Source organism: Tachypleus tridentatus, unplaced genomic scaffold (genome assembly GCF_004210375.1).
Source record: "Tachypleus tridentatus isolate NWPU-2018 unplaced genomic scaffold, ASM421037v1 Hic_cluster_2, whole genome shotgun sequence".
NCBI classification, from domain to species: domain Eukaryota; kingdom Metazoa; phylum Arthropoda; class Merostomata; order Xiphosura; family Limulidae; genus Tachypleus; species Tachypleus tridentatus.
Window position 1 is genome coordinate 4,660,838 of NW_027467782.1, and position 24,899 is coordinate 4,685,736.

The window sequence follows — 24,899 nt, forward strand, 5'->3', positions numbered from 1 at the left end:
TCGGGATTACGTGACTTGGGAGGTGAGAACATGGAACTGAGTTTGTGTTTGTTACTTGCCTGGTTTGTGGTTTATTTCGTCATCTGGAAAGGTCTACTGAGAAGTGGCAAGGTAAGATTTAAACTAAAATAAAACTTGGAAAGAAAGGAAAGATTGCATAAAACAGTGTTACAGTAACCATAAGGAAACATCACCTAATGACATAAAACACCATTATAGTAATTACAAGAACAGATCACACAGTAACAAAAACATTACAGTAATCACAAGGAAAGATCATCTAATGACATAAAACACCATTACAGTAATCATAAGGAAACATCACCTAATGACATAAAACACCATTACAATAATCATAAGAAAACATCACCGTTTATTTAATCCAATAATCTTTAATGTTTCTAGCATTAATTATTTCATTTCTTTGGACTGTTTTACTTCATTATTTGTTCATTGTTCACAGATTATTAAGGTGTCAGCAGTCACTCCATACGTCATTCGAATCATTCTTCTTATTCGTTGACTGACGTTAGAGGGCGCTGGAGACGGACTACTTTTTTACATTACTCCAAAATTTGACAAACTTTTGGATCCCAAGGTTCGTTTATGTTTTTGTAATTACATTCATACACTAATGTTATTGTTATTATATTCATATATAAATGTTATTGTTATTACATTCGTATATAAATGTTATTGCTATTACATTCATATATAAATGTATTTGTTATTATATTCATATATAAGTGTTATTGTTGTTACATTGATATATAAATGTTATTGTCATTATATTCAGATTTAAATGTTGTTATTATATTAATATTCCAATGTTATCATTATTACATTCATATACGATATAAACACCAGTAAATATTAATCTTAGATGTTAAAGGTTGTTGGACAGAACCCATCGCATATTCTTTTACCAACGAATAGTGAGATTAACCGTACATTTTAATGCCCCTGACGCTGAAGACAAACACTAACAACCAGGCTGGGCAACAAATAAAACTTCCCATCTAATGTAACTGTAGTTTACGTCTTTGGTGAAAACAGTGTCATTGTTAATCAGTAACTGTCAAGCGACTTTTTTTTTTTTTCGTTTATTTGCTCTCAAGTTTTGATACCAGTTAATAATTCTTTAATCAAAACGCAACGAAACTAAATTAGTGTTAAATTTAAATTTTCTCAGAAGTGAACTCTGTGAAATCAGTATTAATTTATTATATTAATGTTATTAGGTCTGGGTGACAGCAGGAACACAAGTGTTTTTCACCTTTGGTATTGGTTTCGGTTCCGTCGTAACTCTTGGAAGCTACAACAAGTTTAGCCACAACTTCTTCCGGTAACAAAACAAAAAAACAAAATAATTTTTTTTTGATTTGATTATTTAACAATGATTCGCACAAAAATGTTCAATATAATAATTCTCTGTACTCTGTATTCGTTATTCTTTCAATAGATATTATTGTACACTTTGAACACATTCATTATTGTTTCTATATCTTTATTTCTAGAGACGGAAATATTCTATTGTTTGTTAACCCTGCTACCAGCATATTTGCTGGTACTGTGATATTTTCCGTTCTCGGTCACATGGTCTACATGAAAGGCGACGGGACTGAAGCTGCTGACGTTGTGAAGTCCGGTAAGATAATTCAGTCTTCTTGTGCTTCAGTTGTTTATATAAACACTAAAAGCTCTGTTTCTGTACTAAATCAACGTATTCAGAACAAACCTTATTAATATTTTCTTGAATCTTGGTTCTAAAACATTTAAAATGAAACGTTTATTGGTAAGTTACAGTGTATCAACATCTTAATATAAACTTAGTATTATCAGACAGTGACCTGCTGTGTTATTTTCAGAGTACAAACACGGTCTTTGTTCAAATATAATCTAACATGGTGTATTTTCTTCAGGTCCAGAGTTAGCTTTCCTTGTTATCCAGAAGTTGTTCTACAGTTGCCACCTCCCCATTTATGGTCAATTGTGTCCTTTCTCATGCTGTTAATTCTTGGAATTGACAGCCAGGGGAGCATATAATATGTTGATGTGTGTTATTTGATAGCCAGGTGAGCATATAATATTTTGATGTGTGTTATTTGATAGCCAGGTGAGCATATAATGTGTTGGTGTGTGTTAATGTACGTCAACATTGTGAAATATTCAGAGACTAAACAGTGTCTTTCGTTTTTGTTTCAAATTTATACGTTTCTGTTATCGTTTGCTTGGTGGGAGTTTTAACGTCTTGTGCGTGGCTCAACGAATGGAATCTCCTTGGAAGTGAAATAAACAATTTGAGCAGTATAAAAACGTGAGTAATGTTAACGTGCGGGTGTTATTTAGTAAGTGCGTTACATTTTACCCAATTACACATTTAAACGAAGAACAATAGATTTTCGAAAGAACCGATAGGTATGGGGAATACAATTAGCAGTTTACTGGGTTACCAATTAGTGCCTTTCTGCCATAATGGGGCTGAAATGCTAACTTCCAGGGGTAACTTTATTGAATTTATTTGTTTGGTTTTGAATTTCGCGCAAAGCTACACGAGGGCTATCTATGCTAGTCGTTCGTAACTTAGCAGTGTAAGACCAGAAGAAAGGCAGCTAGTCACCACCAGCAACTCTTGGGCTATTTACCAATGAATAGTGGAATTGACCGTTGCATAACGTCCTCAAGGTTGAAAAGGAAAGCATGTTTGATGTGACGGGGATTCGAACCAATAACCCTCGGAGTGTAAGTCCAGTGCCATAACCACCTGGCCACGCCAAGCCTCAGTTTAATTAATCCAGATGTTAGTACCTTATTTTTCTTATTCTTATTTTTCAGTTTTTTTCTTTACTATGGAAAGCAGTCAGCTACCCACAGCTGTCTACAGACAGTGAAGGGTGATATAGATGTTGGAAATCACTCTCCTAATTTTAATTTCTACTGCTGTTTTTTATTTTACTTTATTTCATTTCTTTATGTGGGATGGGTGAATGAACTGATAGACGATGTATCTCTACCGCAATGTGGGTCCTACTTCTTCAGTCGCCTCTAAAACCTAGGTTACATTTTATACCTTACGTTATAGCTTGTACCCCGAGATTCTTTCAATTAGTGCAGTGTTTTTATTTTATTTTTGTTTTGGCTTGTTTTTGGTTATAACTAAATAATATATATTTTTTTGTTGTTATTCAAAATGCATTTCTTTATAATTGGCGTGTAGATAAGGGAGCTCAATTGTAGCACCGCACGTGATAAACCAAATTTTGTGTGGCTGACATTATGAGGTCACTTATTTAGTTTTTAGGTTTACTGTACATCTATATAAATTCTAAGTATCTAACTTCTGTATACCTTTGTTTATTAAGTACATGTTTTCTTCTTCATTTCAGTTAAAAGTCTGTGGAGATCCAGAAAGATCGGATAATAAAAGGAAACTATTTTATTCAGTCATCAACAAGTAGATCTCTTAATTGAAGGCGAGCAAAATCACATGAAAGCAACTAGTAATACATTATATTCACACCCACTTTTAACAGCGATTCAACACAAATACATTCTTAACCACGAAGTAAAAAATGTACAGTGTCGCTGAAATAAACCCCGGCATGGCCAAGCGTGTTAAGGTGTGCGACTCGTAGTCTGAGGGTCGCGGATTCGCATCCCCGTTGCGCCAAACATACTTGCCCTTTCAGTCATGGGGCGTTATAATGTAATGGTCATTCCCACTATTCGTAAGTAAAAGAGTAGCCCAAGAGTTGGCGGTGGGTGGTGATGACTAGCTGCCTTCCCTGCTAAATTAGGGACGGACGGCTAGCACAGATAGCCCTCGAGTAGCTTTGTGCGAAATTCAAAAACAAACAAACAAGTCGCTGAAATTATTTATAAACTTGAAATTTAGTCATAAAACGTAACGAGAAGTCCTATAAATTTCAACTTTTATAAGGTGGCCAGAACTCCTAGAAATGTCGATTATTATACAGTGGCCAAAAGACCACTTATAAAAACTTTCTTCCATCTTTAAACAGTGGACTTTTGGGCGACGTCATAAAAGCTTTCTTCTCATTGTTGTGATTTTGGTCTTACAGACCATGGAGGGTTAGGTTCATTTAGATCACTTTCTCCACATAGGCTTTGGTTAACATAACATCACCAAATAAGCCCAATCATGAATAAAATAAAAAAAACAAACAACAAAAATTAAAAATAATTACCAAATATATGGTCAAGTTCTAAGAAAATAAGAAACTGCTTTCACTGAAAACATACAAGTACCTAAGTCAGGTTTCTCGAAAGTTGTGCAATTTTTACTAGCACTGATTTTGTTGTTTAAAATAACACAAATGAGATGAAACATTGCTTACAATAAAAGACAAACTGTAACCACATATAAAAGACATAGATCATAAGAAATACATTTGTACAATATCTACAAGCTACAACTCAAAGCATTATAGTGAATATACATTTAATATAAGAACCAACAGTTTTAGATAAGAAATGTGTAATTGGATAATATTCTATGAATAACAATAATATTTTGACACCGCACTGATAAAGTAATTTATACATTTTCACCCAATTAATGACACGTTTTTGATATTAAATTTTAAATAAAAGATTATTTGTTTGTTTTTTGGCGCAAAGCAACAAGTCTGTCTGTGAAAATAAATCGAGTTTAAACAAAACAATGGCCACAAGTCAGATAAAAGACTCAAACACAATTAAAAAGAGGCCAATAAAAGGACAAAAACACAATTGACATCATGTAGAAGGAATATTATGCTATCAAACTAGAAATCTGCCTAATTATTTTGAAGTGCTTGCATCTTTATCAATGGAGTTTGGAATGCTTCCCAAGTGAGAGTCCCAGCACCAACGGTAGATTGGAAGTCCTGGAGAGAAGCAATCCTGTTTACTTACGATTCTGTCACCTTCCACATAGTACATCAGGTAGAAATTACACATTTCATCATTGCCAGTTGGCCTGTACAGAAGTAAACAAAACAAAGTGTTCCGTGACGAACTTGGAAGTAAAAATGTATTCTCAAGATGACTGGTATGGGTAATAAAACTTTAATTAACACAAAGTACAGAACAACGTATCGATCTTCTGAGATCATTTTCAGATTCACTTGCAAACTCTCTTTGTTAACTTGAAGATGATTTAAGAAGACCGAAACGTTGTTCTGTTCTTTTTGTTAATTAAAATTGTAATACCCACAATACATAAGTGTCATCAGTTTGTTTGTTTGTTTTTTGGGAATTTCGCACAAAGCTACTCGAGGGCTATCTGTGCTAGCCGTCCCTAATTTAGCAGTGTAAGACTAGAGGGAAGGCAGCTAGTCATCACCACCCACCGCCAACTCTTGGGCTACTCTTTTACCAAAGGAATAGTGGGATTTACCGTCACATTATACGCCCCCACGGCTGGGAGGGCGAGCACGTTTAGCGCGACGCGGGCGCGAAACCGCGACCCTCAGATTACGAGTCGCACGCCTTACGCGCTAGGCCATGCCGGGCCAGTGTCATCAGAATGTAACCAGTTATTGAATTTACTTATTGTTCATTATTATATATTTCTTTTTGTTGTTGTTGGTGGTGGTATATAAAAACATCCATTTAACTTGAGAAGTATTCATCATTTTTAGTTTGAGACACAGAGGCACTCATAATCAGCATTTAAATTGTTACTGAAATGACTAATTGCAACGCGGAAGAAGACATTTTAAAAACAAAAAAAATATTCATTTGCTTGGAATGTGAAGAATCCAAAAATTACTTGCAAATTAACACATGATACTTTTTATCATTTATTTTTCAGAAGATCATTAATCTGCTTTGGCATCGAGTCCACGAGTTGACTGCAATCTTTACCAATTTTTGGATCGCGGTACCACACCTCAATTATGGCTTCAATTAGCTTATCATTCATAGTACAGTATTTTCCCCGAAGTCTTTCTATACAAATTGCCCAAAGATTTTCAATAGGATTTAAGTCTGGAGAGTTTCTAGGTCAGTCCATCACCTTTATTTGCATTGTAATAATATAATTCTTCACACGTTTCGATGTGTGGCACGGAGCCAGATCTTGCTGAAAAATGCCAGATCCATCTGGAAATCTCTTTTTTCAATTCTGGAACCACTCTTCTCTACAAAACTTCGATGTACTGTGGTCCTCCCATCATACCTTCTACGATATGTAAGCCCCCGACGCCATAGTAGATGAAAAAAGCCCCAAAACATATTCTTCAAGGGATGTTTTACGAACTGATTGATGTGAGATTCTCGAAGTTTCTCACCAGCAGATCTGCGAACATGCAGACTTCTTTGACCCTGTACAAAGAAATGAGTCTCGTCACTGAATAACACCTTCCTCCATTGTTCTTGTGTCCAGTTCTTGTATTTCAGACCCCACTGATACCGATTTTTCTTCATTGAGTTGGTAAGAAGTCGTTTTTTGATTGGTCTCCTTGCCCTTCTAACGCAATTTCGAATGACGTAATATTCCTCAAAATTTCGTCATATATCTCAAAAATAGATCGACCGTACTGCAAAACACAGCTAATAACGCCGTCTGCGTGAAAAAATGACTATTAAAGGAAATCAGCGGGTCCAGCGAGCCTACACCGGCCGCCATGTTAAAAATATTGTAAAATGACCATTTGTCTCAATTAATTTGTACAAGAGTGTAGTTCATAACTATACTAAATATTTTCCAAGTAAAACATATACTAAAAAACAAAATAAATGTCATATTTTTGTAATCACAAGGAAATCAATCATTTGTATTATATTTTTGTTTGTTTGTTGAATGTGAAATAAAAATGTTAAAATGTAAATATTTGCTTCAGAAATTTCTTACCCAACTTCAGTGTCAACATCTCTGAAATTTTTCATCGTACAACGAGTAGCCTGTTGATAAAATATTCAAATTGACTGTTAAGTATAACATGTATAAAAATCAAGAATACTATGATTTATATTAATGTATATTTATTTGCTCCAGTATTATAAGCTAATAACTAATAATTTTAAACATTTTAATTCAAGCTTTCTTTATCAGGGGCGTAGATTTTTTACACCCGATTGGGGGGGATGATTTTTGCAACCACTTATGTGGACTGTTCAATTTATAAATTGGTAATCACTGATTATGTGAACCTGAAAACTGTAAACATGCAGTCACAGAATAATCTTGTTGACACGTACGTTTCCATGTAGGTTTGTATAAGTGAGGTGTTGTGAACAGTTTTCAAAATGTTGACAGAATAAAGACATATGTGTCACAAATTAACTGCCACATGAATTTATTCCTGCACACTGCACAGTATAAAAGATGGCCATTATACTTGACAAGGTTACTAATAACTTTCATTGCATGAATTACGTTTTCAAATATTAATGAAGTTAGTAATTACCCTTGATACGTTTATATCTACTGAAAAATTGTTCATGTTGTTTGATAAAAATAATTAAAATGTCTTTGCAAACTCTTGAAAATTACACATCATTACAATTAAGCATATAATTATTCATACTTTTCATTGAAGTAAGATTCATTTAGTCCTCTAGTCTACATGTTCCCAAACATAAACCTCCTTTGTGATGATCTGTTTATTAATCCTTTCATAAGCTCTTCTATATTTATCTTGTCGACCTCATCTTTGTGAATGTGACAAACTGCCACATAGTTAAAAAGGCATTGAGACATAGTTGACCTTAACCACGTCTTCAACCGTCTTCATGCAGAAAAGCTGCGTTCACATTCGCAGCTGGATACTGGACATACAAGTAAAATTTTCATGAGAAGAAACACTTCACTAAACACCTGCTGGCTTGTTTCATGCATTTTACAATAAGCATCCTTTGCATTGCACCTTTCAGAGATACTGCTTTTGTTGTTTGTTCCTTTGAACGTGGGCAATTCAAACTCGTTGTACACAGATTTCTGGATAGAAATTTATAACCGAGTTGTCAATTTTGCCAGATGTGATCATGTTCTCAAGTGCCAGATATTGCCTCAAGTCATTGTTGTCTGCATTGAATCTAGTGGTCAGATGTTCTATGACTGTGTCCACAAATTCAAAATATTGGCTTCTGTAGTAATCTCTAGTTGTTGCAGAATGGTGTGCTGAGCTATCACCTGTGATCCTTCTGGGGGGTCTGCGAATGCGTGGTAGTTCAATAGGCACCAGATCTAGGGAAGTTACCTTTTTCTCAGCTTCATCAAATATCTTATTGTAATATTCCTGTGTTCGCAATACCCGCAGTTGCTCAACTGTCATTGCAGATGCTTCAATCATGCCAGATACTGTCGCTGATTTTGCTTGGAATGCACGGTTTAGTTCCTCTAATGCAGCTAACGGATGCTGAGCCATCAACAATCCTAAAACTGTCTTTCTTTTATCAAATCTGTCCAGCAGACCTCGTGCTTTCACTGCTACATCTGATTTTTCATTTGCTAATTCAGATAAAGAATCAACAATGTCACTGTAGTGATCATTAGCACATGTAATTGAAGATAGGTGGCACAACCAGCGTGTTGGACACAGTAGGGGGTTGTATTTAACTGGATCATTGTGGCTGTCTGACGATACAATATTTTCAAAGATTGTCTTATATTTGCCTGACCTCTGAAGCAAGACACCAAGTTGATATACCCACTGGACAGAATCTCGAACACATTCACAAGCTTCAACTGCATGATGCATTATTAAATTAGCCTTGTATGCTCCGCAGTGAAAAAACAAAGCTGACGATTGCTTCTCTTTTATTTTTGCCTGACATCGACTGTACGTACCATTCATGTTAGCGGCTCCATCATTAGTTTGTGTTCTTAATCCTGATAGTGTTAAATTGAGTCTAGTCAGTACATCAAGTATAGTCGAGGATAGTTTCACCAGTTGTATTGGACACACTGTACAAACCAAGAAATGTCTCATGGACGTCAAGGTTCTCATCTACGTATCGTACACATATTGCTTCCTGTTCGGCACCTGTAACATATTGAGTGCCATCAACCATTAATGCAAAGATTTTACTTTGCTGCACTTCGTGTGCTATGGTCCTCAGTATTTCATGACTGAACATCTCCATTATTTTATTCTGAGCCTGGGGTGATGTGAATGTGGTTTTCTTTGACAAGTAGGCCGTCAACTTAGGATCTTCCTCTTCCAGGAGCTTCATTAACTGCAGGAAGTTCCCCTCCGTATCAGTATGTCCACGAAATGCTAAACCTTGACGCAGTAAGAAACGTAAACTTCTGAACATTTTGGCTAAACTTCTTTCGTATTCTTCCTGCTGCTTCTTTTTTCCATCATGTAGCTGGACAGTCACTGGAGTTACATCAAGCGAACCTTCTGGAGATATAGCGAATCTGTGCTGAGAGGAGGGCTGATGTTCGTTGAATTTCTGTTTTGCCTTTTTCCAGTTGCACAAACTGGTGGATATGAAGGTATACTCCACTGGCCTCTCCAATTTCTCTGTAAAAAGGCCTCTATTTTCTGCCTTGGCACAATGAAAGCATATAACTTTTTGAGTCTGACTGTCGAAGTGCAGCCATGGGAACTCATCAAACCACTTGCCCTGGAAGTTGATATTTTGAGATTTTGCTTTCTGTCGAGGTATTAGTTGTGAGTCTGGATGATATGGCTTCCTACACTGTATCTGTGGAGTGTCAGATTTTTTATTACTGCACAAACTTGTTTCACAACTATCTGGTGGTTCGTAATGTGCAATAGTTGCACAAGTATTTTCAGACTCGTACTGTGATGAACATGGCATTTCCTCTGTATGGGAAATTTCTATTCTTTTGCTTGAGGTTGTTGGATTATCTGCATCTACATTGTCACTTGTAGTACAAGTAACTGGCTTGCAGAACTGTTTAATATGGGAAAGTTTCAGACGCTTGCTTGTCATAATTGGAATCTGTTTCCCAGATGACTCAACAGGCTAAAATACAGTCTTTATTGAAAAACTCTAACGTACAACTAACAAAGATAGAACAGAATGGAAGTAGGACTGAACTGTACAATGTATTTAAGTCGAACGCGCGAACCTCACAGTGACTACCGAGCTTACTGATTGCTGGGCATCGTTGGGACAATAATGTGTGCTCGTTACAACACAAGTAATTGCAAGTTTCTCGAAAAATACTTAAACAATCACAAATATATTATATTCCTGTTAAAACTCATCAAAAGGCAAACACGTTGTGATATAATATATATTAGCACGTCTATTAAATGAAAACACCTAAAAAAAAACTAGCAATACAATTCGAGTAGAGGCTTCAGGCCGTTGAAATCGCTCCTTTTGTGTTCTAATTATACAAGAAAATACAACATTTTTACTTTCTTTTTTTTTTACCATAAAGCTCCAGCACTTTATTAGAGGGCAGTGATAATCTGAAATTTCATGGATTAATGAGAGCCACAAACACAGGTCTAATGAGTCCTGTTGTAAAATCGAGGCTCAGACTAAAGGGAGCGGAGGGAGTGATGTGGGGCGCATCCGGATCGAGTGGCCCGTTAACTATACACTAAACGTACACTATAGTCAGCGTCTTCGGCAACTAAGGAGAGTAAGGTGTTCGACAATAAAACCGGCTAGACATGTATAAGAACAAATGGCGTAGGAAAACCGCACAATATACACATAAGATTGATGCAGCTGCAAGCTACAAATGGCTTGCCAGATCTAGATCATGGGAGTTTACGCTTGGAAGTAATATTTTCGAATTTAATGCTCTGTTCAATATGTTGTGATGAAACTTTTACTTAATCTCACACTACGTACAAGACATAGGTAGATTTTGAGATAGTGCTTGCAAGCTTTGCATGTATATTTAGGCCTACTGACTGATATTTACGAACTATCGCTTAGATCGAAAAGCTTAGAAGTATGCCTATATTAAAGATGTAAATTTCGGCTACTTAAAAAGCCTACATCTAGGCCTAATTATGTAATTCGATTGGTAAGAACACGAGAATCACAAGAACAAACACACAATTTGTAGGCCTGTGATGTAATAAAACAATTCAACAGACCAAACTGTAGGGAGGATGATTGAATGCACCATCCCCCCACATAAAATGAAGGGGGGATGTATACCCACCATCCCTCCGGAATCTACGCCCCTGTGCTTTACTGTATTACAAAATTTCAATACAATTTCCACAGAAAAACACGTAATGACCTTTGTTAACCCTCACCACGATATCTCCTTGCAAAATTGTCAAGTTGTTCTGAACAGGGTAGAACATCTGAAACAGGTAATATTAACATTAAGTTAATATTATTTATTTCGTATAGAATTATTTAATATCATGAAATTTAAATAGTTCTCACGTTTCCTGGTTAGTTTTAATTGCACACATTTTCAAAGATTATCGAATTGTTTCTACAAATACCTGTGGTTTCAGAAGGTCATGTTTTCCAATCAACAGCCACTGGCCATTAGGCTTAACAACATATCCTGCTACAAGCTTCCCTGCATGAGAAATATACATACATGTTTAAAAGCTAAAACTAAAAATATGTAGAAACTTTTACTAATGCACTTAAAATTCATTAAGAATTACACATCCCTCGAACAAACTTATAATATAAATAAAAGGGTTATTTGTCTTTTCAATACATATATTTACTTCACTTTCTTATATTTCAGGTTACATATATTCAAATAAGTTTCTTATTTATAATTACTTGCTTCAGTGATAAAGATGTCAAATAGCATGTGCAACAAAACATTTTTATTTGTCTCAATAAACACATACTTCTCCATGTATAACCTAAAAAAATGTCTTCTTAAAATAACTTGCATACCCCTAAACTGAATAATACAGTAGATATTGAAAGTTTTCCTTGTAAAACACTTGGAGAATTACAAAAATATATTTAACTGATGTGTGCAACATTTGTTATGTGTGTATTGTATTTAATTACTGTTTGTTATCAAATGCAATTAATAATAAAGTATGAAGCAAATATATTAATCATACTTGAAAATATAAATTCCTCAATATAGAAATAAAAATACATAAATTACCAGCACCTTTATGTATAACAAATAATAGGAATTGTTTAAAAACTGTGATGGAAAATGAAATGATTGAATGGTATAGATTAGGAGAACCAACAGAATGGAGACAATTATTACATGAGTTCCAATATCCTTAGAGAAATTCCATGAATTCATACTAATATATATAAACACCAGAATCTATTCTGCTTTATTTAATCAACTTTCTTTTCATATTGATTTACATAATTTCTATAGTTTCCAGTGACTACATATAAAAACAGAATGAAACAGTATAATATTACATTCATGTCCTATGGTGAAAAATCTGTTTAAGTGAAGTTACACACAAAGCTACACAATGGGTATCTAACCCCAGTTTATAGCGTTGTAACTCTGCAGACATGCTGTTGTGCCACTGAAGAAAAGATGGGATGAAAAGAATCCATCAATATTTAGCAAAATTCACTCTGATAGTTACTTGTATTCATATTTACCTATGTGCATGTGTTTAATTTTCTCTTGTGGTATACAGGCTTATCATATGTTTTAATATAGAAATTTTTCAAAATTTTCATTTATTTTGGTGCATGTAGTTTTAACTTTCTCTTGACCTAGTTACCTACAGTTCTTGGTCATTCACATGATGTATCACTGCTGTTTTCTTGTGGTACATATTTCTTTAAATATTTCCATACAATGTAAAGATAATTAGAAGTGTTTTCCATTGAAAGGCCAGGTGACCTTATCATGCAAGAATAACACCAAAAAAATCTCCCTTATCTAGCAGTGAAAGTGATAAAAAAAATCACATGGGTAGCACAAGAAATATGGGCAGACTAGGAATATTGTTTCCTGTATATAATGCCATGCATGCTTTTCTCAGTCTGGGACAAATTAATAATGGAGAGGGGGAGACTCTTTTCAACAAAGGAACTTTCTTTAGTCCATACAAACATTTATTGTTTTTGAGAGTCAAATATTGTTTCGTTGTGTCCAGTGTCTTAAGCGTCAATCAAAGTTAGAAAATTCAGACTCGCTCTACAATAAATTTCTGTCAGACCTCCAGTTATTCTGTAGAGAAAAGTTTTATCATTCTTGGATAATATTACAGCATATGAGAATAGTGCAGCCTCAGTTTTTTATATTTACTTTTACTTTCCCAACCAAAAATACAGACAAGAAATGTTATTCCGATTCCAATTTTTAGCATTACCAAATAGATATATAGGAGAACCGAGCAAACAACAAATTTAAGCAGACTGATAAAGTTAGTCCAATAGGAAGTACTCACTCTAAGTGAGAAGGACGTGTGAGTTGAAATACTGAAGTATTTATATATGATGCAAATAGAGGGCATTGCTGTCCTTACTATTTGTATACCACAATGCAATTTACATAGCAGCTGGAAACTAAATATGAACGTATATGTGTGTGTGTGTGTGTGTGTGAGTGTGATGTTATCAAGCTTCAAGTTTAACACTAGTATGTTAGCAAATACTTACCCAACTGGTGAGTGTGTGTCCGAAAAGCGAAAGGATGAATTTCTATTTGGTCCTGGATCATACATTCTGTTTCCACGTGCTCTAAATACATCCATTAGAAAGATTAATTTCAATATCCAAGTAAATTAGAGAGAATATAAGTAAATCTTTTTGGTATATTATAGAATGTTAACATATTCAAGCATTAATTTTATATTTTAAGTTGAAAATTCAATTAGCCATTTCTTTCAGAATACGAAGATTGATGTTCTGTGGTTATATTCCCAAAATCATCAAAATAAATTACTGCAACATAAATCATCCCTCTTAAATGCTGGGTGTTTTACTTAACAATATGAAAACAATTTCAATGGGAGCTTTGAAAACATGAGATTTATAAAAAAATATGCTAAACCTCAACTGTCAGACTGATTTCAATGACCAATAAATATATCACTTAAAAGGAACACACAACTATCTTGTACAGTCGACACAACTGTATTAAAAAGTAATTTATAAGGAAACCTTCATATTTAAGATCATTGTATCTTAAAACTAGTTGTATTAAAGAAGCAAAACTACAACAGAGATGCATTAAGTTTGAATTTTGTGCAAACTTACATGAGGGACACTTGTACTAGCCATCCCTAATTTAGCAGTAATAGTCAATACCATCCATCGTTAACTCTTTTACCAAAGCAAAGTAGGATTTATCATCACATTATAATGTCCCACGGTTAAAAGGGTGAGCATGTTTAGTGACGGGGAATCAAAACCCAGGTGCCTCAATCACTAGACCTGTTGCATTAAGATCAGAGGTATTACTGAAGAAAGTATGGATGTGTTACATGGTTTTGTTTTGAAGCCATATAATCCTGTACAATAAAATCACTTTTCTACCAGACCAGTTCTGATTTCATTTTTTCTTCTGTCTCTCTATTTTCAACAATATCAGTTCGATTATGTACATAAAATATATGTCAATCTGCAGGATACTGCTAAGATAATGTATCCTGTTCAAACTTACACAGATAAGACATTCAGTTCTCATGGTTCCTCTGATAAAATTTAGCTTTCCCTAGATTAAGAGTTTTTAAAGATATAATCACGCTATGTAACACAAATTTTGTTCCTGGATAGTATGTGTTATTTCTTAATTGCTTATGTTGTAAAAGTACAGAAAATGACCATTATTCCATTTAAACTTTGCTTTTGTGACCTGGATAATGAAATTTAGAAATTAACCTATTTTCTATGTAAAAACGGACAAATTTACATTTACATAAGGTGTGAATAAAACGACATATGAATTAAGATTTACATGTATTTACACTAAAGTTATACAAAAATGTTTAGAAGTGAGTAGATTTTTGAAATTTGATAGCAGCATTCAAAGTCCAGTATATCTTGGTGGAAGATTTTGTCTTGCTCCTCTGAGTATGTTCCCATGTTCTCCTTGAATTCATCAAGATGAGTATCAAGGATACCGACTTTCAGGGACATCCTGCAGCCCATTTCGCCATAGTTCTTCACCAGAGCCTCAACCAGTTCCACATAATATTTGGCCTTGTGATTGCCGAAGAAGCCCTGAACCATTGTGACAAAGCTGCCCCATGCTTTTTTTACTTCATACTGAGCTTTTTGACGAATTCTGTGCACTCCAGGATCTTTTTTATTTGTGGTCCATTGAAGAAACTGGCTTTAACCTTTGCTTCAGACAGCTTAGGAAGGAAGAAGTCTTGAAGGTACTTAAAGGCTGCAGGCTCCTTATCAAGAGCTGTGACAAATTGTTTCATAAGACCCAATTTTATGTGCAATGGTGGGAATAACACCTTCTGGAAATCCACTAGTGGTTCAGACTTGACATTGTGCCTCCCCACAGAAAACTCTGTGTTCCTGCTTTCTTAAAGACAAATATAACAGGGAAACTTGGTAAGGTCTCCTTGGAGCCCCACCAGGAATGCCACCATTTTGAAGTCTCCGATAACCTCCCAGTCATACTCATCATACTTCAAGACTTCTACCAAGGTCTTCATGCTCTTATATTCCTCTTTGAGGTGCACCGAATCGGCCAGGGGAAGAACGGATCCTTATTCCCGTTATGGAGCAGCACAGCTTTGAGGCTTCTACAACATTCTAGAAAATTCAAGAAAATTCTCTATCAGCTACTCAGCACTGAATCTACCTGGAATGTTCCAGAAAATGGGTAAATTTGGAAATTTCATTACCCAGGTCACAAAAGTAAAGAGAAAAATATGTCTTTTCCATTAATTTAGGCATAAGCAATTGGGAAATAACACTTTACGCCCAGGAACAAGAAAAAGTAAAAATTTTGTTACATAGTGTAATCACCTTTATAATTATCCTGTGAATTTAATAACTAAAGAAACTTAGACTACATCACCAGTTCTAAATGGAGCAAGTGACATTTTTGTATCTCAAAATGGCTGGTTAAGAAACCTGAAGATTACCTAGGAAGGTCGAAATGTTGTTCTCTCTTTATCAATAAAAATATTAATACCCATACCAGTCATTCTGAGATACATTTTTATTTCAAGTGGATTTCTTATCATCAAGAATTACTTCACCAGGTGATCATCTGTTTTTGGCAAAACTGTTACAAATGAATTATTACTGGAACTAAATTTAATAAAATTCAAGCTCAGTTAAGATTAAAATACAGACCAAAAGATATGGTATTACAAAATACACTGTCATGTAACTATTGTATCATTTTCTATGCTAATTATGATCTTGAGTTCTAGAACACTTTGTCAAGGTTCAGTGTTTGTATGTTATTTTTGTACTTACCCTCTTTATGAGCTGGAATTCGTCCATCAGTTCCAAGTTGCAGCACTCCAGCCCTTTCACTCTGTCAAATGTGATATAATAATTTACGTTACATTTCATCCTGTATAATAACTGGAACTTCACTCAATATTTATGAGCTTGTATTTGTATTGCAATAATAATGATGAAACACCCATCAAAAATAATATCATATATATTTATAAATACATTTATATTTACATAAAAAATATTTGTGTTGCTGATAAAAACATTTAAAATTTTCTATTAAATCAATAAATTGTGCTTGTAGACATCAGATAAAAACTATGACGTTTGAAGCACTAGATGAAATAAACACAAGTATTTGTAATCATTCTTTTAAAAGCCAATAAATAAACAACAAATGATCAGTTTCAGTTTGGTTGTGTGTTACAGTTAAATTACATTTTATATTGGATTACATTTAACCCTGTGGCTCATTTCTGCTAAAAAGTTAAATGCTGTAACCAGTAGGTTACAAATTATCCTACTGTAATTATCCTTTGCTGGATAATTAAAGCAGGAATGCCTTAATTTTTGAATTAAGTTTTAAATATGATAAATATTTAAGACAAATACTTGTCTTAAGTATTTAAGACTTCATAAATAACGTTCTCTCACAGTTTACGAAACTAATGTACTCTTAACTCATAAATAATCTCACTTGCAGAATTTCCTTGCTAGTCGATCGATAGCTGGCACAACAAATATTTCACCGACTAACTTACCAAGTTGATCACTGATGAATAGCTACAGTAACTCCTATTATTTAATTCATTAGCTGAACTATGAAGTTTCATTCTGGAAATCTCGTATCATTACTTCTTTCTTCTACAAAAGCTTTCATTTTCATGAAATTTCTATATGTTATGACAAACTCTTTCTAGCAAAGAAACATCAAAATTTTGAAAACAGGGTTCGCAACAGTGAATCCACCATTCAATTTGTGCTTGTTACTCTTAACACAATTGCCAAGTTGTTGTCATTTCAGTAGCCTATACAATTGCCTAAATCTAATTATTAATTAGCTATTTTGTTAAACTGTTCTTGCTGGATACTAATTACTAACTAGTTTATATCATCCACTTCAAAAAATCACAGTGTTAGCAGATTCAAGGCTCAATGGATGAGATTTAGATGTATAATTGTAGATATAAATTACTAATTATCATCTGGAAATATAAAAAACAGAAAATTGTTCTAGGATTGAAGTGGTTGATTGTATAAGTTACTAACCATGAGAACAATCGCTAGCTGGTCCCTACAACCTTATTATAAATACAGAATGTACCAAAATCGGCTTTTTACCTTCAGGTAACGTTAGTTTTGGAGCATCTCTTGCCCATGCGTAAATGATGTGAGAACCTTCAGAACATATAGGAGCACGGCGATATTGGGATCCCCGCCCAACTCCACCCATCTCACCACAGTCCCAAACAGCACGAGGAGTGTCTCGTTCTCGATATCCCACGACGGAGCATCCAAATAGTAGGATATGATGAGCAGTGTGCATGGTGGCATTGGGTTGGAACTCCACTGAAATGGTAAAGAAATTGTACGTATATCGGAAGACAAACAATTATTAATTTTGTTAACGTGATGCTTTGTTATTATTACAATATTACCTACTCTTGGTATTACTGAATTACTAATAAAAATGTTTACACCTATCACACATGTATTATTGTTACATAATTTTTCTGAATATTTCAATGTTATATGACACTGCTTTGAAGTATTTCCCCCTCATTGAATACAGTTAACATTAACATAATGGAATAGTACAACTAAGTGCATTAGTAATACTCCAACAAAATTCCAAAATGTCACGATTAAATCTTATTGGTATTACAGTTTTTCATTAGTGTTTGCTACAGCTAATTTACTGATAAAAATATCTCACAATGTTATATGTATTTTTTAAAATAAAATGGGTAATTTATATCACTATTATCATCAGGTATTCGGTATTATGTTAGTAACATTTTTTTTTTTTATTTAAGAGCACAGCTGCACAACAGCTCATCATTACGATATTCAATGCAGGGATTGAACCAAAAAAATTAGATGTATAAGCATTCAGGATTACTGCTTAACAACCAGTAGTTATGTTTTTCTTTGTTTTTTTTAACATAAAAAAAAAAAAAAGTTAAAAATAAACTTACCTATGTAGGAGCAGAAACTTCTGGGCATTTGAAATGCCGTACAAAGATAGAAGTCTTTCTAAATGTAAAGATAAATAAATATATATATTACATTAAAGCTAAAAGCCATGTAAATATGTACACTTTTTCGATGTCAAAGACTCGTAATGTTAAACATTTGGTTTCTATACCATTGGTGGGCACAGCACAGATAGCCCACTGCATGGCATTGCATTCTTCTTCTTATAATATACTGTGAGAATTATTTCCATTTGTTTAAATGAAATATAATGAGCAAGTAATTCTTTGTTAGATGAATCCAACTCAAATCCTCTGGCAACTCGAATGTTAGTTGAGTAATTTTAAAATAAGACAATTACAAGGTCAACCTGTATCAGTATTGTAACTCACCATCAAAATAAAATCGAGGTGAATGGTTTTCTTTTCTCTATACTTTCCTACATAATAAAATTTTGTTCAACTGCCAAAGAAAGCAATAATTATTTTGTTATAAACAGGATTGCCATGATTAGAAACAAAACTGATTAGTTCACCAGTCGGTTTGATAAATGTTTTTATCTGGACATCAAGTGACCATTTGGTCTTTCACTGCCCACGCACCTATAACAAAGGGAAACTTTTAAACTTTTCTCCTTTGTAAATTTTGCCCTCCAGGCAACTCAGACCATAAGTCAATCATCCGATTAGCAACAAAACCAGTCCTAACTGGAGTCTAATCTGTCTTTTTCAAGTCACGAACTTGTCCTCTCCACTTATCTTCAAAAGTGAGGACAAATAAGTCAGAGACTTATATCTTGCTGGTCTCTAACATAATCTTGTACATCTCAATACAAATCTTTCTAACCCTTTTTATCTTAAGATAAAACAACTTAGGATATCTTAACCTATCCTAATGCCACGATTCTTCTATTCCCAGAATCGTTGTAGTAATCCACTCCTTCCTCTCTTACACAGGGAGATTAAAACCAAGTGAGGATTTATATAGAGATAGTGGCCTCTTTGGACATGTAATGAATAACTCCATAAGCACACCCAAAATGTGTTTCTTAAGATAATTGTATACCAATATCCTTTTGTTCAGCTGCATTATGCAGTTGGCTCCCATCTATATCAAACGGATGGTTCCAGCCATGATTGTTCAAACACATTAAATTGCATTTACAATAATTCAGATCAACAACCAGATGTTTGACCAACTGCAACCTGATTCAAGTCATTCTATAGTACATCAACATCTTCAATACATATATTGTCACCTAAAAACTTAACTTACTAATGATGTCCCTGTTAATATCATTATTATATTAAAAAAAGAGAAAAAACAAGTCTAAAACCATGACCCCTGAGGGACATCACTATATTAATAAAAGTTTAATTATCTGTTGTTAAGCACAAAGCTACACATTATGCTCTTTATAATCTGTCCACTACAGTTACGCACGAGCTGATGAGTGACTGGGAACGAAAGTCCAGTTTTGTTAGATGAAGCTCGGCATGGCTAGGTAGGTGGTTAAGGCGCTTAAAGTGCATGAGGGTGGCGGGTTTGAATCCACAACACACCAAACATGCTCGCTCTTTCAGCCGTGGGAATGTTATAAAGTTACAGTCAATCCCACTATTCGTTGGTACAACAGTAGCCCAATAGTTGGCGGTGAGTGGTGATGACTAGCTGCCTTCCCTCTAATCTTACATTGCAAAATTAGGGATGGCTAGTGCATATAGCCCTCATGTAGTTTTGCATGAAATTCAAAACAAACAAACTTGTTAGACTATATGAACATAAAATTAGTCACAACCCTTCCCTGTACAAACATGCTCTGGTCAGTCTAGAATTAGTTTCTTTATTAACACTCCTATAAATGAAACAGGCTTGCATGTCCTTCATCAAAACTTTTCTTCAATAAATACCTTGTTTGATGTTTCATCCAACACCCACGTGTTGGAGCCATTATTTAACATAATTCGTTGTGAAGAGACTGCGCTTGACCTAGTGGCGCTGGATGCACAATAGGCATCAAATCCAGAATTTCAGCATTAAATGCCTCTCTTCGCCCCCAGCTTATCTTGAAGCCAGGGAAGATTCCGCAGAACTGAGCATTGGATCATTTTTTTTCCGAAATATTTATTAAACACGTTTCTTTACTGCTCTTCAGGTGTCGCTGAGACTATTTTCGTCAAGGACGGGAAATGGGAGTGATTTAGATTGACTCGTGCCGTTTTACCAAGGACACCATACGTCAGCAATAGGTTTCGAAATTCACACACGTAAAGAGGTTTCTTTGCCATTATTACTGCTCTTATTAGTAGACTGACGATTGTTTTTGTTTTGTTGTTTTTTTTTGCGCAAAGCTACGCAAGGGTTATCTGTTTTAACCATCCCAAATTTAGCAGCTGGTCATCGCCACCCATCGCCAACTATTAGGCTACTCTTTTATCAATGAATAATGGGAATAACCGTCACGTTTTTACGCTCCCAAGACTGAATTGGCGAGCATGTTTGATGCGACAGGGATTCAAACCCGTGGACCTCAGATTATCAGTCAAACGTCCTGACCACTTGGCCATGCCGGTACCTAGACTGAAGAAACAGCTTCATTAAAATTATAATTTATTATATAAACGTATAAGGTATATTTAGTGAGTGTGTATATATATATTAGATATTTACATATTTTAAAGTTAATAAATTATTTCCGGACTTACGACAAAACAGCTTCGTAAACCTTAAATCGTCACTAGCATATTTCAACAGTGGTGTAACTTGAGACACATGTGACACTGAGTGCAGTAAATATCAACACACAAAGAACAACGACCCAACTACAAAATTATATGGACACTTCGACTAGTAATCCAAGGGTCGCGGGTTTGAATCCTCGTCACACCAAACATGCTCGCCCTTTAAGCCCTGGGGTGTTGTATAGTGACGGTCAATGCCACTATTCGTTGGTAAAAGAGCTGCACAAGAGTTGGCGGTGGGTGGTGATGACTAGCTGCCTTCCCTCTCGTCTTACTCTGCTAAAATTATGGACAGCTAGCACAGATAGCCCTCGAGTAGCTTTGCGCGAAATTAAAAAACACACCAAAAAAACAAACTTCTAACTGCAGTGAGCTTACTGCTGGTGCGCACTAAAAAACAAACTTCCAAGTACAGTGAGCTTACTGCTGGTGCGCACCAAAAAAACAAACTTTCAAGTGCAGTGAGCTTACTGCTGGTGCACACCAAAAAAACAAACTTCTAAGTGCAATGAACTTACTGCTGGTGCGCACCAAAAAAACAAACTTCTGAGTGCAGTGAGCTTACTGCTGGTGCGCACCAAAAAAACAAACTTCCAAGTACAGTGAGCTTACTGCTGGTGCACACCAAGAAAACAAACTTCTGAGTGCAGTGAGCTTACTGCTGGTGCGCACCAAAAAAACAAACTTCCAAGTACAGTGAGCTTACTGCTGGTGCACACCAAGAAAATAAACTTCTGAGTGCAGTGAGCTTACTGCTAGTGCACACCAAAAATACAAACTTCTTAGTGCAGTGAGCTTACTCATCAAAATACAATAGGTGAATATATCGTTCGTTGGGTTTACGACGCTAAAATCTATAGTTCGAATTTCCGCCGTGGACACAAGCATGTTTCCATCCCTTCAGAAGTTTTCTTGTAACTTCAGAAGTGCCACTCAACTGGCCTTTTCCTCTCTAAAACTCTTTATATTTTAATATTGGGTGGAAGCAAAATGTATTTGTGCCCCTTTCAGAAAATATTGGTGGAGCCATCACCACTCATGTTTCTACTGGTTCAAAACAGAAATGGTCGGGAAAATGTAAATGTTCAAAAGAAAGAAAATATTCAAATAATTTGAAGGATTGAGAAATGAAGTACTTTCTAAATAATTACTTCCATTTTTATTATTTATATCACACCTAAAAATATTATATCCATCTTTCATTAGCTTGCTTTGGTCGGCAAACGTTTTTTTCTTTCTCTCTATAAGATATATTTACATAATAGCATCTTCTCGCTGTTAGGCACGGCATGGCCAGGTGTTTAAGGCACTCGACTCCTAATTCGAGGATCGCGGGTTCGAATCCCCGTCACACCAAATATGCTCACCCTTTTAGTCGTAGGGGTTTATAATGTGCGGTCACTCCCACTTTTCGTTGGTAAAAGAATAGCCCAAGATTTGGTGGTGGGTACCCTCCCTCTAGTCTTACACTGCTAAATTAGGGACGGGTAGCGCAGATAGCTCTTGTGTAGGTTTGCCCGAAAATCAAAACAAATTTTCTCTGTTTACGTTCTGCCATTATTTATACCTGATAATACGCGTTGTATATAATATATTAGAATTATACCACTCATATATCAAAATATATATTGATTTATTTGTTGGATATCATTAAAGTTAGCCAACAAATAAATCAACATATATTTGTTAATTTTTAAGGTTTGTGTATGTAGCTTGTTTAGATGAAATACTAATTCTAATTACTGATAACAAGTTCAAACAGGTTTTCAGAAAGAATATTTTCACCATCCATTCTTATGTCTTAGATTTAGTCATTCTGTTAAGATCAAGAAAAGCAAATATGTTTTTAAACACAAAACTTAAAAACAAAACAGATGCTACGTTTGTTACATTCATGCTTTCTTCCTTTAATAAAGTTTAAAAAGTTCTTTATAAACATGACTGCAATAAATGATTGTATAATATGCTGAATGTACCATATTACAGCCTTGTATTATGTCTTATTCGTAAAAGATTTAAAGATATTCAAATGACGTGTTTTTTTTTTTTTTTGTACGGGTAAAACAACTGGAAAAACAGATATTGGAATATAGCAACAGAACTTGGAATCATATATTAGATACTGACTAAATTCGTAATGTAACAGACTTCATCTTAAGAAAATACTTTCCTACCATATGGTAGTATACGTACAAAACTTCAAGCTATGTACTTAAACAGAATACTTACCACTTTAGGCTGAACATCAGGCATTAGTAACGGAAGCTTTATTTCAGCAGAAACGGGATGTAACATACACTTTAGGCTTAACCACAAAATCCAAAATATTGTGACTGAATAGAGCTTCCTTAGTCGTGATGAGAAACCCATTTTAACTACTGGTCCTGCACGTCGTCGATATGATATAAGAAGTCGCTGCTGAAACGTGGGATGAAATTATATCGATTTTTGTGCGAGTATTACGTTTCTAAGTGTGTTGCTAAGCTACCACACACCTCAAGTTCTACGTGCTTGTCCCAAAGTGTCCCCCCGGTCCGAGGTGAACAGCGAAAAAACAAATTACACAAGTAATAACAGACTGTTTCTGTGATTGAACAGAAGCACAGAGCAAGCTTAAACAACCCGAGCTCACGAACAACTTGTTTGTGACGTTACAAGGTTCCTGAAAGAAAGTTCACCGGTTAATAAAAATTAAACACTGACCATTGAGCGCTCAGAAATCTAGGTTAACGTAACGTTCAAGATAATTTACACATACGAATATTATAGTAATATTATGCTTCTAAAAATAGCATTATGTGATTGAATCTTAACTTCCGTTCTGCGAAGATGTGTTTCTTCTTTTCCTGTTCCTCTGTTATCAAACTTCCTTCATTTTCTATATTAAATTCTCTCATTTTACTTATCATATTACATTGTGTACACTTTTGCAGAAGTGACATCACCTTACCACGAGTGGTTTCTTTCATCGTTTCGTTTCTTTTACATATTATACATATAAGTTCGTGTAGGTAACATTGGACGCCAATGAACTGTCATGAAAACAAAACAAAAAAACAGAGTTATATTTATATTTGGAAACAACAAAGGAATATAACATTTTTTTAACATTTGTATTTTCCTATGCACATAAAGTTGTTCAAAAGACACTATATCAGTGAAGGTCCACAGTTGTACAGGTGTAAGTATGAACGCGAATTAACGCTAAAAACGATTTTTCGATAACAGTGGTGGCCTTAGCACAGACAGCTCATGCGCTAAACAACAAACGAGAAAAAACCAAAATGCCGAAGAATCGTTAGAAAAAAGCGAAAAAACACTGCTTTCTATCTCAAAATACAAAATGTGTGTAACATTTATACACACATGCAAATATAACTTAAAGGCCCAGCAGAGCCAGGTGGTTGAGGCAGTCGACTCGTAATCCGAAGGGGGGCGTATTCGAATGCACGTCATCAAATAGGGTCGCTCTTTCAGCCATAGGGACATTTTAATGTAAAGGTCAAAAGTAGCCCAAGAGCTCGCAGTGGGTGGTGATAACTAGCTGTCATTCTATAGACCAGGGGTGTGCAACATTTTTCGTCGGTGGGCCATATAACCAACTTCATCAATCAAGCGGGGCCACTTAAAAAAAACAAGCTTATTCGTGTACATGCACAATAA

The 24,899-nt window shown here is 35.0% G+C and overlaps 1 protein-coding gene across 1 annotated transcript; it reads right to left on the reverse strand.

The window, feature by feature from the left end:
- Positions 1–4,283: 4,283 nt before the first annotated feature.
- LOC143243273 (peptidylglycine alpha-hydroxylating monooxygenase-like) lies at positions 4,284–23,927 on the reverse strand. Its single transcript, XM_076487125.1, has 8 exons — positions 23,466–23,927; positions 18,498–18,555; positions 17,624–17,868; positions 16,315–16,375; positions 13,525–13,605; positions 11,409–11,488; positions 6,860–6,909; positions 4,284–4,981 (listed from the first exon to the last, which is right to left on the reverse strand). Exons 1-8 carry the CDS (start codon positions 23,604–23,606, stop codon positions 4,804–4,806), a joined length of 894 nt encoding a protein of 297 aa, XP_076343240.1. The 5' UTR covers positions 23,607–23,927; the 3' UTR covers positions 4,284–4,803.
- Positions 23,928–24,899: the final 972 nt, after the last annotated feature.

Coding starts and splice junctions, on each gene's coding strand:
- LOC143243273 (XM_076487125.1), bottom strand. CDS start 23,606: ATGGGTTTCTCATCACGACTAAGGAAGCTCTATTCAGTCACAATATTT. Junction 17,869..18,497: donor AAGTTTCTGCTCCTACATAG/GTAAGTTTATTT, acceptor TTACCATTTCAG/TGGAGTTCCAACCCAATGCC. Junction 16,376..17,623: donor AAGGTAAAAAGCCGATTTTG/GTACATTCTGTA, acceptor CACATTTGACAG/AGTGAAAGGGCTGGAGTGCT.